The 18,068-nt window shown below is 41.3% G+C and overlaps 1 protein-coding gene across 3 annotated transcripts in view; it reads right to left on the bottom strand.

The window, feature by feature from the left end:
- lg12h3orf14 (linkage group 12 C3orf14 homolog) overlaps nucleotides 1–15,088 on the bottom strand; it is a 65,928-nt gene extending 50,840 nt beyond the window's left edge. Inside the window, exons 1-5 of one of the 3 annotated variants that reach the window (XM_018661783.2) lie at nucleotides 14,969–15,088; nucleotides 13,716–13,839; nucleotides 12,979–13,047; nucleotides 11,547–11,723; nucleotides 985–1,106 (exon numbers count right to left, since the gene is read on the bottom strand). In XM_018661783.2, the coding sequence (XP_018517299.1) occupies nucleotides 11,547–11,723; nucleotides 12,979–13,047; nucleotides 13,716–13,839; nucleotides 14,969–14,997 (399 nt within the window). In that variant the 5' untranslated portion in view covers nucleotides 14,998–15,088 and the 3' untranslated portion in view covers nucleotides 985–1,106. Of the gene's footprint in view, nucleotides 1–984; nucleotides 1,107–10,292; nucleotides 11,185–11,546; nucleotides 11,724–12,978; nucleotides 13,048–13,715; nucleotides 13,840–14,968 lie in introns of those variants that run through there. The other 2 variants (XM_018661782.2, XM_051074777.1) reach the window with 2 other exon arrangements.
- Nucleotides 15,089–18,068: the final 2,980 nt, after the last annotated feature.

The raw sequence follows: 18,068 nt of genomic DNA, 5'->3' as shown, positions 1-18,068 counted from the left end.
GGAAATAAACACCAGAGATGAAGATACCACACCATACACTTAACACTGGTCCTATACTGTAGGAATATTATAGTTTTTTATTTTTATTTTTATTTTTTTGTCCAGATAGACTTTTTTCCTCGCCAGTTACAAGCATCAAACAGGAGGATAAATCATCTGTCTCCCCAAAAGAACTGTAAATAATAGGTTATGGAAATAAAAAAAAATGTTATTTAAAATGTGAATTGTCTGGGGAACACATTGCCATGTTGTGTATTTCACAGAAAAAAAAATGTTAATGTGAATGAGTAAGTTATAACTTATAATGAAAACTGAATGTTTGAGCCATGTTGTTTCCATTTTTTTGAAGGCATTTGAAAATAAAACATAATACGATGAAAGTTGTATTTGTAATTTTAGAAACATTATTAGGTGTGGTACAGTAACATTTAAAAAAGCAGAGACATTCAAAAAAATACAAAATAAGAAATTAGAAGGTTTAAGGACAGGATGACAACAAATCAACAAAACATGAAAAACAAACATTTCCAAAACTGATTTTTTTTTTTTAGTTATGTGAATATTTGTTTGTTTTCTTCTTTGTTTATTGTTTTGTGTGTTGTGTTTTCTGTCTTCATTAATTTGTTTTATTTGTGTTGTGAACCTCAGGACCAAAGATGAGCTTTAAGTTGTTTGGTTTAAATGCATAGTTCAACACCGTGTTTGTTAAGACGGACACACGGACTCCCCCAGAATATTCGGGGACACAGTGTACTGCAGTAGTGGCATCGGGGCACTAAACTTTACGGGTGTTTTATTTTGAAGTTTTGTTAGAAACTCACATATAGACACAGTCTGGCTCTAGTGTATGCTCTGCAGCCACTTTGCTTCACCATTTATTGACAGACACGATCTTAATACTGCAGCATTTACACTTGACTCCGGCGTAATGATCAGAGATAACACGGGCCCTTGAAAGCGAATTACATTAACCAGCTAAACGGCCTCGGGAGGCTTGATTGAGGAGGGGGTGCGGGTGGGTGGTGGTGGGGGCTGTCGCATCCGGAGCCGCTCATCAGAACAGGAGATAATGGAGCACTCAGGCCGCTGCTCCTCATCTGGGGCCTCTGCGTTAATAGACCACAAGTTATTCTCCGCACGGCTCCTGGAACAATATTATCCCTGCACACATTCTGTCGAGAGGCAGATCCGTGCACCCAAATGGCGCTCTTTCTATTAACAGCCAATTAGCGCTCAGCCGGGCCGGCCAGGCCTACAGAAGCCTGGCAGGGCTAATATTGCCAGACGAATGCCTTGCTCACCTATTTCATCAGTCTACATCAGAGACACGGGCGCAGACAATTTGTTGGGGGAAAAAAAACTAGCAAACTGTCAACTTTAATCAAACTGACTGAGAGGGGCTCGTGGACATTCGGCTCAAATAAGGAAAATATGTTGGCTGCTGAGCAAACGGACTTTTTTCCTAGCGGTATCAGCACATGTCACTGGAGCTCCGATAGCATTCAAATTAAATCTGTTTTCTTCTGTGGTTAACAAAAAAGCCTACAGCCTCCTGGTCCAACAAAAAAAAACCCCATGAAGAATCAGAAGAGATAAATCTGCATTAAGGCTGTTGAATTTAACAGCTTATACAATGTCTTCACTTGAATGGATGAAAGTTTGATCAAGTCTAGAATATTTTTTTTCTGTCAAAAATGTTCCCTTTTTCGCATCATGAGTCAATATAGCCCCACCCCTCCCATCCTTTTCCAAAGTCAATTTAATTGCTCTAAAAAATCATTTCTCTTTTTCAATTAATTGTAAACTTCGTCATACCACGCATCCTGTCTTTTTCGCCAGTGTCAAGTACTGAATGTCAAGAAAAGGAAAAAAAAAACGAAATGAAAAATGCCAAAACATAATGTAAAATTAATAATATTAATGTCAGTGTTATCTCCTTATACACTGATCTTATTTCAGTTCCCCGAATAATCTGTGACTAGGTGAGGGCGCCCAAAAATAAAGACCCCAAAGTGTCAGAATCTGACTTTACGGTAGGAAAAAAGATCTCCGCACAATTAGATCCATGCAGTGTTTAGACTTTTATTTTCACGTGTAAACGACACTACCAGCAGCGACATATCCCTGTTCACACATTCCTCTGAACAGATCTGATCTTACATCTGCAGGCTCACTGGAGAAGTGATGTTCCACATCAGCAGCCTATACGACGCAGGTTTTACTTTTATCCAAAGCAATGTGTGCGGTGACAAACCGAAAACACACAAACACACAAAGCAGCCGTTTGTGTGTGTGTGTGTGTGTGTGTGTGTGTGCGCACATGAGTCCAGAGCCTGCAGGCTGCGGGACATGAACAACAATGTCGGAGCAGTAAACAACCTAAAGGCAGGCAGGTTGTCCTTTTCTCTGCACTTTTCCTTTTTTTTTTCCTCCTCTGCACCTCTCAAACGTCTGAGCAACCGCCTCAACATCCACAAACACGTTAATTGACGAACGGGAGCTTTAATTAAGGCGCGCCCACGCGGAGAGAGATTAGAGGCGGAGGGCCGGGAGGGTGCACGAGAGCGGGAGCGCGCGCTAATCAGCTGTCAACAACATGAGGACATCTTTCTTTCACCCCCCTCCGCCACCGGGGGGATCACCGGGGATTCAGGCAATTTACGGGCCACAAAGGAGCTCGTTTGAGACAGGAAGAGAAGAAAAGAGAGAGGCGGACTTTTTGTCTGGCGGACTGAATTGATTGTAAATGGGAGATTAGCAGGGAAGCTTCAGCAGCGGCCCGTAAGTGCCCGATCGAGGAGGAGGGAGAGAAAAGGACCAATTAAGTCTACCAAATGTTAACTTACATCAGTTTCCCCTCAGTTTAGCCCACATGAAATTCCAATTAAAATGTCCCCGTGCTAACAGCTTTTTTCTTTAGAGTAGGGTGGAGGGGTGACAGTTTGTGTCACCCCAAAAGCCAGCCGACAACGTTCCCACAACATAACGTTACCTCCAGGCTGTGGATACGAAGATAGAAATACAGGCATTTTATTTAAGGGCAATGCTAAAAGCCTGTATATCAGTGCGAGAATATGAGTAATTCGTTTGAACTGACAGCCTACAGGTCAAACTGAATCTTAAAAACAATCATGATACAAGCTGCTCAACACAACTTTTAAGTATTAACGAAAAGAGACAGAGAAAAAAAGTCAGAAAGAGGAAGACTCTAGAATTAGCACACAAGCATCAAGATGTTAAACAAAAGATGCAAAGTGGCATTTTATTTCTGTGCACCTACTGTTGCACATGACATGTTGCATTCGGGGGTTTTTAAATGCCAGTGAAAAACAGTGATAGTTATGCCCCCCCCCCCCCCCCTTCCATTTGGGAAGGACTGGCCATTTGCACAATGAGCCTGCAGGATTCATTTTAAAGTACTGAGGGGTTAATGAGCAGTGGCTTCTCTTCACTCTTTGGCTCCATTCCTGCTTTAAATAAAAGGATAGAGGATGGAACTGGCAACAATGGAATTTATAAATATTGAGATGAGTCTGTTTAAAAACATATTTATGATATATTTCTTGTAAAGAGCAGGTTTGATCTGATGCTTATCAAAAGAAAATGCTGTTAAAAGTCTTGAGTTGGCTTAAAAATATAACCAGCAAGCCCTGAATGTGTGACCAGGACTGGGCACTCAGGAATTCAGGGTGTGATGCATGGAAATGAGCCACTCAAGAAGCTGCCGAACACACAGATTAAAATGGAACAGCAGCGGCATTCACTCGCACCTCATTGAGATTCTTTTACAAAGTCAACCCCGAGCCTTTCACCACCAAAACCTCATCAGAATGTCTTAAAGACAGCAGCGAGCAGCTTGTCCCTGGGATGTGCTTGCCCGCCTGCCTTGGCATGTCAAGGGCACAGCGGGCCAGGAGAAGGTGCAGTGTGTGGACTGCTGGGAATTGAGCAGGGATGGAGATCTCATTGCTGATCTGTTGTCAGACTACAATCTCTGACCTCCATCCATCTGTCCATCCATCTTTCCATCTATCTGGTCTCTAGCTTGACAGTGGGACCTGTCGGGGGAACCTCCATCTCTCTTAGGTGGAGGATAATGGAGACCTGAACCCACCAGATTTAGCTGTTTCTAGTTTGTATTAAATACTTATCAAAAATAATAAATAAATAAAGCTTCATATTTTGTGAGAAGTCATCTATAGCTAAAAATAATTTATGTAGTGTTTCTCTATAGAATACACACTGTACGTGAATATAACAATCTTAGAAATATCCCAGGATCCCATTTGCATATTGACTGACCCCACAGATGGTTGAGGGCATTCAGTGCGTCACTTGATTGTACTTAATTGTACTCCAGCAAATAATCTGTTCCTATTATAGTTAACAGCAAGACAGTCTAATTTGTTTTTTAACTTGATCTTCTGTATTGGCTTTACCCATTTTAATTTGTTTTTACCTAGAATACTGTTTTTGCCATGGTGCGAGCCATATTTCCCACACCGTACAGTAAGGACTGAACTGAGTCGAGGAGACAAGCTTGAAAGGGTACGAAACAAAACACTGGAACTGAGCTGAACATGTTGACATTATACTCAAGATCTGTACAAGTATAAAAGACACATAAACATCTGCAAATGAAAGAACCCTTGCTTTGACTGGAGGTGTGTGTATGAACAAACCTTTAATACAAAACATACAAGCTGGACTGACTGAAATCTGTAGCTTTAAGAAATGACTGAGTGGTGACTGAGAATGCTGTTTTCAACAATCACGAAGCCACAGCTGACTGCTGAGCTATTGATAAACAGTTACTGTATGGGCTTGTTTTGTACTGAGCAGAACATTAACAAGTAGTACATATTACTGAACTGAAGACACAATATAACTCTATACGAAAAGTGCTTTGAGATAACTTCTGCTGTGATTTGGCACTACATAAATACAGTTTGAGTTGACTGAATTAAACTTTTTCAATTTTCACACCTTTGTCAGCAGGAGAGCTAGTTTTTGGTATGAACATAGAAGTGGTATATGGGTTAATTTTTTAAAATGTGCATGTCAAGAGATCCCCAAATATCAGATGCAGTGGGAGTTCAAATGTGGCTGTCATGGCTTGCAGCGTAAAAATGGCCTAAAACACCTTGTGAAGCCCTGAGTATGATGCATGTATATCAGAGATGCAATCATATTCGTCAGAGATTGATGGCTGTGTCAGCCATTTTAGGATTGGGAGATATTACTGGATGGTAATAACATCAACAATGGTTTTTGGGTGTGCTATTTGACACATTAAAAAAAAAATCAAACAAAACAAGTGCAATGTAGAAAACATACATATTGCTGAGTTCCCCTCCACAGTGATGTTTTCTAGCTGCTACTGGGGAATCCTGAAGTGTTCCCAGGCCAAATGAGATATAGAATCTCTCCAACATGTTCTGGGTCTGCACAGGGGTCTCCTACTAGTAGGGCATACCCAGAAAACCTCCAAAGGGAGGCACCCATGATGCCCAAAACACCTCAGCTGGCTCCTTTTGCACAGTGATTCTACTCCAAACTCTTGATGTTTGGCCACTTATATTTGTAATCTCATTCCTTTGGTCACTACCCAAAGTTCATGACCACAGGTAAGGTTTGGAATGTAGATCAACTGGCAAATCGAGAACTTTGCCTTCTGTCTCAGCCTACTCTACACCATGCTCACAGTGTGATGAAGCAACCATATAATCTGCAAAGAGGAGAGAAGCAATCCTGAGGTCCCTAAGCTGGAAAATCACAAACTGAACGAGTAACAAGGGACAACCACTGAAAACAGGTATGACCTTGGCCAAAGTAACACTCTGGTCACAGAAGGACCAGATGGCTGGTAGCAACAACACCAATACCTCATACTCCTGTAGAACCCCTTTACAAGGCTCCTTTGAGGGTTGCATGCCTTCTCCAAGTCCACAAGAGATATGTAGACTTGACCCATTTGATAACCTTGTGAGAGTGATGAGCTGGTCCACTGTTTCATGATTAGGACAGAATCTGCATTGCTCCACCTGGAACCAAGGTTGGACAGTTGACTGTAGCTTCCTATCCAACATCCTGCTATAAGGTTTCCCAGAGAGGCTGAGCAGTGTGACACCCTGATAAGTAGAACATACCCTCAGGTGCCCCTTTTTGAATATGCAAACCACAACTTTTAAAACAATCTCTACAAAACATTACAGACAAGACAAATTAACACACAGAGAACACAGTCTATTCAAATATGTAAATCTTTGTCCAGCTACTTACAAGTGAATTAATGTGATCCTCTGAAGCTGCAAACCAATGAGCCATTTTCTCCATCACGCACTGGCTGCATTCAGCTCTTTTCTAGTGGCATTAAAGCAGTGAGTCATTGTTGGGAAGGATCAGTTGATTTGGGGATGTCCGGTGCTAGTTAATCCTTTTGACCTGACCTGGCCCTGATGGGAAATGTCCTCTCCTCCTTCACATTAGGCCACTGTGGTAATGATGAACCACTCTGCTGGCTCACACAATTTCAAGACCCCCTAACACTGAACTAAATCCTCTACATGATGCTACACTGAGCTGGGAAAACCGCAAGATAGACATTCACTGCAAGAAATACAGATGACAAACGACATTTGTCTTGCTTTTACTCAAAACTGCATACAAATTAATTCTGAATACTAAAGCAGGACTGAGAAACATAACTGATGTTGTATAACAACTTGTTAAAGTGAAGAAAATTAAACTTGCGGGCTTGTGGGTCTAAGGTCCATAAGGAACTTCTAAAATCCAAGGATTAACCATTTTATGAAGTTAGGGTTAGTCTAGTCAGGTTAAGCAAACAACTGCCTGATGACCGTAGTTCTAGTTTTATGTGGCATATGCAAATATTACTGTAGTACCTTACAATGATTTATGTGTAGGATATATAAAATATGTGCTAGATATCCAGTTATACAAAAGATTTGTAAATCTTCCCATTTCAGATGCTGGAACCAACGTTTTTATGCTGTAGTGACAGATAAATTTACTACTAGCCAACTACTTGATTAAGAGACCCTAACCCACTAACTTAAGCTTGATATGCCAGTTAAATAATTCAAAAAACAACAACAATCTATAATTAACAATCCCACAGAAAGTACAGCTGGAAGGGAGTCTGCCAAAGGTTGTGTTTTGATCAAACCTACCAACAGGTAGTCTGTGTCGTTGAAGACTTTATTTTTTTCCTACAGTAACTGTGCAGGGAAACTACATTACGGCGAAGGTAAGAGAAAGATTATGACAATGGCAAATTCAAAATCCAGTGTTACTTACAGGTGTGTGACAGGACACAAACTCTGGTCTACCACAGCAAAGCCTGATGTGCTACAAGCAAAACAACCACCCTGACCATCCTTACTGTACTGTCTTAAGACATAACACAACGCATTATGATTGAACGTTGGCAGTGGATGTGCATCACAAGCACAGCCACAGAATTATCCAATATGAGGGAATCCCTGGGGAATCTGGGCTCTTGTTGACACAGCACAGCATTAGTAATAGTCTTGCCATATATGATACAAGTCAAACATAGAATTTTTTTTTAGAGAGAGAATATATCTAAAATTCAGAATTCTGAATCATAACTGCTGTAACAAGTGTGAATGACCTCTACATGGTCATGTATTTAAAAATACAGTGTGACAGCTTATCCACTGATGGGACAACTGGTCACGCATGCATATTCTCTTACCTTACTTATGCATTTAGAACAATAATATAAAGAATATATGCTGAAATATAAGCTTGTGCCCAAACTTTGTCTTCTTCAATTTAACATGGGACATGAGTGAATGTGATATATTAGACCAAGCGGCACAAGAGTGAGAATAAATCCCTCTCTCCACTAAAAGTTAAAGATTTCTTTTACACTGCTCAGCAGCAGAAAAGCCTAAACAGAAGGAGAGTGATTACACATGTTTTTTAAGTAAGAAACCAATTTAAGTGTTTGCTTTGACTGATGTGTGTGTGTGACAGTAAACTCATTAGAGCGTGATAAAGGACTTAATTAAGATTGAAACACAACATGCTGGTGCCATGTATGGACCCTTGCCAAGGCAGAATCAATATCAACAAAAGGCGCAAGTACACAAACACAAAATTCATACGTGTCCTTTCAGCTGCCCACTTAATCCGTCAGTTGATATGAATAGCACCGCACTTTGTGACTTTACCAGGCGACGGCAGAAAGACATCCATGGAAGCACAATCAATACAGTGACTGAAGTGGAATTCAGCAAGCACAATTCCCCCACTGGGCTTCTCTAAGAGCAATAATGCAGCTCAAGTATATTCAAGTTCTGCCAGAGAAGAATTTTCACATTAGCTCCAGAAAGCTGGGTCTGTTTAAGTGCACAAAATTTGAAAAAGAAAAAAAAAGAATATTCTTTTGGAAGGAGCTATAGGAGAGCCGAGAGGTATGTGATTACATTTACACAAGTAAAGTTGGGGTCTGTTAAAGAGAAAATGTTACACTTGAGCCTGTGCAGTCAATGGGGAGTTGTGCCAGGCTACCTTAAGGCCAATGTTGCTTCCTCTTAGTGTATGACATGAAGCCCTCTCTTTAATGTGAGACAACATGACAACAGTCAAGGCCTCTGTAAGGAAAAGACAAAGAGCTGGCAGTCCGGGCTCTTAAGTAGAGGTGACATGCCATGATCAAAGGAGCGAGTCGGGACTTACAAGCTTGCACAGGGTCAGAGGGAGGCCTCAAACAGTGCCACTAGGCACAGCATTCAGCAGCCGTTCTGATCTGTGAAATGTGGATTCAAAAACTGAGAGAGAAAATGAAAGAATTTAACCCCTCAACAATAAAATGATGTCATTTGCAATTTAAATAGCGTCAGCAGTTGATACAAACCTGTGATCCAAACAAATGCAACAGACTCGAAGTGTGAAATAACAGGCTGCAAAAATGCAGCACGCCAAAATATTTTCCCTCCTCCATTCTTTCCCTCCCCTTCACTTGCCCCTGCTACACCCACAGCATATCACTGAATGAAATGCAGCGTGCAATTGCCCATTATCCAATCAACTGGAGTCGACACTTAACCATTTGCACGGCTTTTGGCTCAGCCAATTATCTGTCAGGGCTCTCAGTGGGCTCTCAATAGCCGAACTGCGTTGCATAATATTATGGCTTCAGATTCATGCCATGCCACCAGAGACTGAGGAGGGCTGGAGGAGAGCCGAGCTTGTGTCTGAGGGGTCATTGTTGTTATCGGTGGCTGGCAGAGCGAATCGAGGTCTGGTCACTGACAACAGTGGCGATTCAAGCTCCAGCACCCTGGGGGCCTCGGCCATTAGAATACATAATGCAGGGCTAGTCATTTGGAAGGGCTCCAGATCGTGCTCTTCAAAACCCTTTTAGATAATTCGCTACATTGCATCTTCATCACCCCCCCACCCCCTCACCCCCAATCCTCCCACCATCCGATCCTGTCACCCACGATTGGACACATAGCACTAATGTGTCCGCCCCACCCGTCTTCCTTAAATCCTGCCCTTGACCTCAGAGCACTTGTCCCCCATCCTGCTCCTTCACCAAACCAGCACCCCACCACCTAACCCCTATCAGTCCAGACTGGTCCAGTCAGTCAGTGGTGGCCGGTGGCTAGTTGACCCCCCGAGGGCCTTCAGCGCTGGGGCCCCAGCTGAGGAGCCTGGGCAGCTGCCAACCACCAGCCACTTCAACCCCGGCTGTCCGGATGATTGCGTTTGTCAAGCCGCCACTCCGCGTCAGCCCAGCGCAGGTCTGATCACACAATTAGGGGTTAAAGCGAGGGGGTGCCATTTCTGGTGGTGTATAGAGAAGAGGTAAACGTAAGGGTGGGGGTGTGGAGGGGTGGGGGGCAGTGGATGAAGAACCCCACTCTGGTCTTTAGTGACAGTTGGTGGGATGTTCCTGTCGTTATTTCACTGTCATTGCAGCCCATGTCTCTTTTCTGTACATCAACACACAACTTTCAACTATATGAGCCAGATTAAATGTGGGGTGTATTGTTGTTCTGACCCTCTGTAACCCCATGAATGGAAGCAGTCATACTGCATAGGCTCATCTGCAGCTGACAAAGCCAAAACCTCTAAAGCACAAAGTGCAGTGCCACAAATCCTGAAGAATTAACCGGTGCAAGTGACTGTGATCTGAATACTAAGGTTATATTTATCACAAGACCTTATTTTCTTTAACTACTAAGGTTTACAGTATATAGACATGAAAGAGAAAATACAAAAATGAGCCAAACTTCTAAAATGCATGAGAGTTTAATGTCAGTTCAAGAACTTTTCCTCAAAAATGTAACAAATAAACAAACAAATTCTGAGAACAGAATTTCAGAAGAATCATGTTATGATGATTTGATTATATTGTCATATAGTTCACTGCTGTAAACTTGATTTTGGTTTTATATGTATTGTCAAAGCGTATTTCAAACATACCGCCCAAGTGCAAATTTTCATTACATCACAGTTTTTGAAACTGTGTTACAGATGCTTCTGATGTATAGTTAAAAATAATGAGGTTCTACACACAGTCCTGATTGGGCAGCCTAGCTGCAGACCTCTGCATCGCTGCTGACATCTAAAGTCTGTTTTGGCAAAAGGACAGATACGGGTCTACACATTCACTCAGCTGCCTCCTACTAGTCATAATAAGAGACAAAGGTAAATATGAATATAAATTATTTATGGTAACTAACAGACTGTGTGGACATTTTCTAAACCACAGGTTTTCACATGTTAATCTTTTTCCTTTTTTATATATATAACAATGGCTCCCTCTAGTGGTTTTTACACAACATTGCAAACATAAAACACTTTGTGAAAAGGACTTACAAACTAGGCCACGACAGCAGGTCCCCCTTACTGTCAGGGTGGACACACTATGAGGTTATCCTGATCCTATCCCATCCTATCATGATTACCTGTTACCCTCTCTCCCTTTCACTGTCTTTTCAGTGAGTTGGTTGATTAACACTGAACTGCTGGAGGCACCCCCATAGCCGAATAGTTGGGGCGCATACCACGTGGGCCTTGGCGCCCCGAACAGCTGGTCCCTGCATCGACTCGGCCAGACCTTTACTGCATGTCATTCCCCTACTCTCTCTCCCTCTTTCCTGTTTCTCTCCACTGTCCTGTCTAAATAAAGGTGAATAAAGGTAATAAGCACCTAGTGAAGATTACATTACAGTAAGATCTAATAATGATAAAAACCAAATGAAAAAAACCCAAAAACAAACAAACACTGAACTGTTGACTGAATTAGTTCTCCAAAGCCAGGCAGCCTCCGACCAGCATCCAGCCCTGGTCAGGAGGACGGCTGTGAACGAGGGTCAACCGATGTGTTTTGACCGATTCAGAAAAACCACAAATGTAGGTCCCGCATCACTATGTCAGTCTGAAGGGGGTATGAGCATCACCTGACTGTCATGTGCACTCTGTCATCTGACTATCAAAGCTATTTTTAAGGCTACAGTACTGCCATCAGAATCACCTCTCACCTATCGAGCAGTCCTGCGTTTTGGTCGAGGAGGCAGGCCCTGGTCTTTAGCTGTGCTGGGTTTCTGTCTGGCTCTCCTGTGTGTCTGTTCTGGACCATCAGTTGGGTGCGGGCCTTTACCCAGGAGGAAGTGTTCCCAGGCTGGAATGGCCTCTTCCACAGACACCCAATATCTTGTCTGAAAGAAAGAAACAATATAAGGTTTAAGACACCACATCTGACTTCATGTAAGTTCAAAGAATATTACATTGTATTCCTTGAGATCGGAAAATGGCATCAGTGGGGAAAATTAACATTTTTGAGGTATTTAAGTTACAATAAATGAGCCTCCTATCAGCACACAGATACAGTAGACCAGCAGACTTTTAAAAACTATCTGAGCTTTCAGTTGCATCACAACACGAAATTAAAAAAATCATTTATTGAAAATAGCACAACTGATACAAATAAACAATAACTAATTGTGTAAAGTAAACAAAATATTTACACACACACAAAACACAAATAGAAGCTACTGGAAAAACACAGCCTAGAGAGCTGAAGGCTACAAACCAGTGGGTGATGGCTAAATAAACCTACTAAACCTACCAAAACAAACAGCCCATTGATTGCAGTTTTTCAAAGTAGCCTGGTCACTTGTACCAATGAGCTGACACTTTGCTGAGCCACAGTGCGACAAAAAGTACATTATATTGTATATTAAAAAATTTGGTCTATTTTGTTAGTACAAAATACAGGGTTCCTTGTGGCTCTATACATTCATATACACCCATATTCTTGCTTTATTTTCCATAGACATATTATTATCTATTTTCAAATCTAAAATTCGGGAGAACTTAGAGTCACCTTCAATTAATCATACATTATTTATAATAAATGAAAAACATAACTAAATCAAAGTATGGTCCTCAAGATATACCCTATTTTAGAATATCACATGTAGGTACTTGAATTATCTTGTTGTTTAGAGAGAATTAGAGTGTTGTTAACTGAGGCTACGGTGGCTACTTCATTCATTATCTGTTCTATTTATGCTTTAACTGTCATAAGTTTTGGTCTGTAATGTAAAGGTTATATCTTATGAGGAAATCTACAAACATATTTATACATGGAGCTTTATTTTGAAAAGAAAAAGTTTTCCAACTCATGCCACAAGATTTTAGATTGATTTTTGCCACAGCTTGGAAATGAATGAATCAAATGAACTACCTGCAAGAGAATAACTGTGCTTCAGAGGGCAGTCTTACAAAGTAAGAGTTAGCGCCTTCCTTCACATATAAATACCACTTCTTTATATAACAAGGAGCTTCTGTATCAACAGTTTACAGATTAATTAGGAAAATCAAACTGTGAAATGTGAACTTCAGATGCAAGACATTGTCAGAAACATTACACAGCTGTGCAAACTGAATTACTGAACAAAAACGTGTTACCTCCATAGCCAGGAGATTTGGGTGTGGCAGATGTTTTTCTCTGAGAAGATCCTCTATCTTCTGTAACTCCTGCAGTAAGAGAAAGCAGATGCTGTTTTTTCAGGTTTTTTTTCTCTGCGTTGACAGTGGCAACACAATTAACTCAATTAAGCTCAATATTTACCTAAATGTTTAGCATTTCCCTTAAAATGATATGCAATGCCAGCAAAAGTGGATTTGCTTCTTATGGTTTCATGCTGCTTATTTTAAAAGATAATTCTCTCTGAAAACTTGTTTGGATGAGTTGTTCTAGGATTCCCTCACTCCCCTACTCCATTTCTCTCCTCTCTACCTGAGGCTGCTTCTACACAAACTTACAACGGCAAATAAATTTAAAAATTACATTTCAATAAATTATTTTCATTGTCAATAGAATAATAATAAAGATATGAGAAAAATCTGAGAAATATGAAAATCAGAGCATAAGTTATTAACATTTAGAGGCTGGGAATGGAGACTGGTTGTGGTTTTTGCTTGATAAATGGCTCAAACTCATTGTTTCTCAAAATTGTTGTTGATAAATAATCAATGGACTGATCAACTAATGATTTCATCTCCAGATGCAAAAACAATCAACATGAAAGTCGAGGAGATTCCAGTTGATCTGTACACACACAGTCCTGAGGAGAGCTCAAATTGACCAAAGCAAAAACCATTGTGTGGGTGGACCACAGGTGAGCAGAGGCTTCAATCCTGACCTGCAGCAGTGTGGCATTCCTGCGGTGCGCAGCCTCAGACTCCTTCACCTGCTGCCTCCTCAGGATCTTCACTTTCTCTCTGCGAGTCTCCATCTGTTCCAGCAGTTCTGCTCTTCTTCCTAAACTGATTTCAGACAAGAGGTCGCCTTCATATTCATCCAATAAAACCTTCGGTAAGAACACGGGGTCACACTGATTGATGGGTGTTTGTGTCACAGCACAAGCATTTCTGTCATTTTAACAAACAGAGCGAGAGTTTACCTGACTAAAACAAAATCCATAATCACAATTAGAGCTTCATTTTAATTGAACAAAGATTCTTTAATCCAACAGAATCCCTGACAGTGTTGAAGCTTTTACTCTGATTCCATCACATGAATAATATGACGAGAGACTGCGACCAGAATTCTAAATCAAAACTAAATCCTCTGATGTCTTTTATTAGAAAAATTATCCACACACCGTTTATATTTCCCATGATTATAAATGAACATTTCAGCAAGACAGTAAGACAGACATAAACTATTTCTCTCCTGTCTGGCAGCAGAAACAGCCTGACATTACTTTCAGTTGCTTGAAGAAATACTCAAGAAACTTAATAATAGTTCTTGCAGTATTTACAGAAAGCTATACCCTTGCTTTACTTAGAAATTATTTCTAACGTTTCCTTTCTGTTCTAGCCATGTGATCATATGAAATTTCACTATGCTGAATGTCGCTATGACTGAATTAATTTGTAGGTATCATAGTTTATTTACAGATGATATAAAGTACGTTATTCATGGTTCTGACGATGAATGAACTCTGTCTCTTTCACACGAACGCGCTCGCTTTCGGACAGGAAAACCCAGGGGAGAGCGGCCGATGTTAGGCTCAGTAAAGCCAGGTGAAGGAAAGGTATCCTGGGTATGTTGAACTTGTTACCCAGTTACTGGCCCGAGGTGGTCTAGACTTCGCCCGTGTCTTCACAAGCTGAGTAAGGTTTTACATATTTGAGTGGGTTTCAAACAGCTCTGAGGCTTTCACAGCGGTAAGTGATGCTAAAAACGGAGAACCGGTTCCGTATTGTTAAATAAGTGTACCTTAACTTTACCCCTCAACTGCCAACTCGGAAGCTAACTTCAGGTCGTGGTCAAGCTAGGTTAGCTAACTTTGTGGCGTGGTACTCTTTAACAAAGAACCAGTGACCCCACTGACACTGTTATTGATCGGACCGTATCATTACAATTTCACACATAAGGTGTAAGACTTACATTTCCTCGTGTTTCTCAAATAATTCCATTTGCTGGCAGTAAACGCCGTTCCTCTGACCCGGCTAGAGTAACGTTAACGTCAAGTGAACCACAGTTTGATACGCCAGAACCGGAAGTGGATCGATTTGTCCTTCAAAATAAAAATGCAGTTTGTTTGGCGTTACAGTGCATCCAGTAGGTATTCAGATCCCTTACATTGTTGTTAATTTTTTTCTCCCTCAGCAGTCTACATGCAATACCCTATTATAACAAGCAAAATAGAATTTTAGAAACTGAAATATCACACAGTACCTTTAAAAAAAAAAAAACATGTCACGTTTTGTGAAAGCTGAGTGTGGGTGAATTACGTCATGTGCACTCGCTTCACTTTGCTTAAAGTGAAAGAATCTGTCTGTGAAACCTAGAAATAGAAACTATGCATAAATAAAAACATGCATACTGTAGGTTAGCAGTTATAATGAAATGCACTTTTATTCATATTAAGGGAATATCTCCTCATAGTCCACTAGCTGCCCTTTTTGTGTGAGTGCTGAAAAGAATTCTGGAGTTTCTACACAGAATTAGAACATAATTTAAGTGGATCAGTGCCATCCATTAGAGCCAATCAAGGCATTTGTGATTGTGCACAGGAGGTGGGAAGGTATATAAAAGGAGCAGTGGGAGTGAGAAAGACGAAAATGCTGGTGCATGCTATGCAGTAGAGATGGGGTAATGAGAAACAGCCTGAGAAAAAACAGCGATTTTCCAGTCGTAGGGGGACCTCAGAGAACTGAAAAGCCTGAAAACAGACGCAGAGGTTGCTCTGTTTGTGTTTGACAGGTGTGTAAGATTGGTTTTGCTGTGTTTCACAGAGCCAGTAGGTCAGTATTGCGTTGACGTGTTTGTTCTCGGTGTAATGTTTGACTAGACGGAGCGAGTCCCAGCTGATGTTGGGCAAGGGGCGGGATACACCCTGGACAGATCACCAGTCTATCGCAGGGCCAACATATAGAGACAATCATTCACTCTCACATTCACACTTATGGGTAATTTAGAGTCAAACTGGAAGCAACAGTTTATATTCACATTTTTACTTAGTACTTTGGATGCTAAACGTGCAAGCATTAGTGATTTCTATTAAATATTTGGAATATATTTATTTGGATGATATAGTAGAAAGGATTAGTCATTAAACTTCAATGAATGGAGGGACTTGTCATCAGGACTTTATCATTATTAGATCTTACTGTAATGTAATCTTCACTAGTTGCTTATCATTAGTGAAGATACTTTCTGGAAGGGTATTTATACTCTACACCAGGTCATCTGTGGTAAGTGTAACACTTACCCCAGTATCTACAACAACAGTTCACATGAAGAGGCTACAGTAGAAAGTAGTTTTTAATTTTCAAATTACATAATGAGTCTAACAGCAAACTTCATCAAGAAAAGACCCTATCTTAAGACCCTTAGATATTGGTCTTACAAGCCATTTTTCAGTTCAGTGTCTGAACATCTTACTCACTCAAGGAGCATGTCTCTCCCCTGAAAAAACCACCAAAGTCATCTCAGGCACCGTGTTGGCACAGCAAGGATCTAACAATGATGGATTCAGTAGCTAGGAAGAACACTAGAGGATCAACAGGTCTGTACAGTGAGGCCCTTTTTCATAAAAGCACAGAATACATGTAACTTTGTCACATAATAAATACCTAAGCGGGGGAGATCACTCCGTTCCATTTTTGTCTTGTCATACTTGCCCCTAAATGGAGTTGGTTGGATAGACAGTGTAGGTGAAGGTGGATTCAGAGAAGAATGAAGCTCCTTCTTCAGGTGGCAGACTGTCAGACCGGAACATTGCTGATACTGCAGAGGATGGTGGCTAGCTTGGCAAGGAGACAGAGGAAGTACTGGGGCCTGGGTTGTCCTCTTTTCTTTCAGCTGGCTCCTGTCTTGTCTTCTCCTTCACCCTGCTCCCCTCTTCTTCATCACTGCTGCATCACTGAGAAAGTCCAACCTAAACAGAGAAGACTGAAAACACTTACATGCCAAGGATAGTGCCAGCACCCCTTTTTCAGTCTGGGTGTATCTATTCTTTGCCTCAGCCATGTTCCATGAAATAAAGGCAAGTGGACACCAGTCATCTGAAAGTTGCTTCTGAGACAGAACCTCTTCAAGCCAAAAAAAGAAAATGTCTGCTGCAATTCTTGTCTCTCTTTTCAGGCAGTACTGTGCCAGGACAGTGGGTGAGTTCAGTTCCTGACGCAGCTCCTTGAAAACCCGCTGCTGCTTGCTTCCTCTGGCCCACTATCTGTCTGCCTCGAGCAGGTCTCATCTCAGCTGTGTGAGCTTGGCGACACATGGTGAGAACTTTCCCACGTAGTTAGTCATGCCCAGCCATCTTCTCATGTCACCAACATCTTTGGCCGTGACCATCTCTGTGATTGCCTTGATTTTACATGGGTCGGACCCCTGATGCAGTGACCTAGAAATGTCACCTGATCCACAGCAAAACGGCATTTGTCATTGAGCATCAGCCCCCTCCCTCTAGAGACACTCCAGCACCTGGCACAGCCTGTGGTCATGTTGTTCACAAGATGATTCAAAGAGGAGACTGTCATCTGCATGACAGATGGTTCCTTCTGGTCTACATCAGGATTAGCTGCTTCTGGAAGTGCTCAAGTGCAAACGAAATCCTGAACGGCAACCTGTGTAAACAGTATCTCCCAAAAAGGCATGATGAAAATGGTCCTTGGGGCAGATTCTGGGTGCAGGGGCACCTGCCACAATCCTCCTTATGGCATCAAGCTTTATGAAAACTCTTGCTCCTGAAAGCTTGGCCAGCTGGCAGGATGCCTCTTTCATGGCAAATTTATTTAGTAAGTCAGTGGAGATCTGTTCCAACCTGATAGCTGCAACACAAGAGGCGTTACAGTCTAGACAGGCTTAAAAAATATCACACAAACAATTTCAGAAAATTACATCAAAACCCATATTTTATTTTATGTATAGCAATACCATTTACATATTAAATAACACTATATAATGCTTTGATATAGCTTTCAACAAAACAAAAGAAAAAGAAATCCATCTTTTTTCTCTTATTCCATGTTACAAAAGA

Source organism: Lates calcarifer, linkage group LG12 (genome assembly GCF_001640805.2).
Source record: "Lates calcarifer isolate ASB-BC8 linkage group LG12, TLL_Latcal_v3, whole genome shotgun sequence".
Lineage (NCBI taxonomy): Eukaryota > Metazoa > Chordata > Actinopteri > Centropomidae > Lates > Lates calcarifer.
The sequence above is the reverse complement of the archived record's forward strand: the minus strand, read 5'-3'. Positions and strand labels throughout refer to the sequence as shown.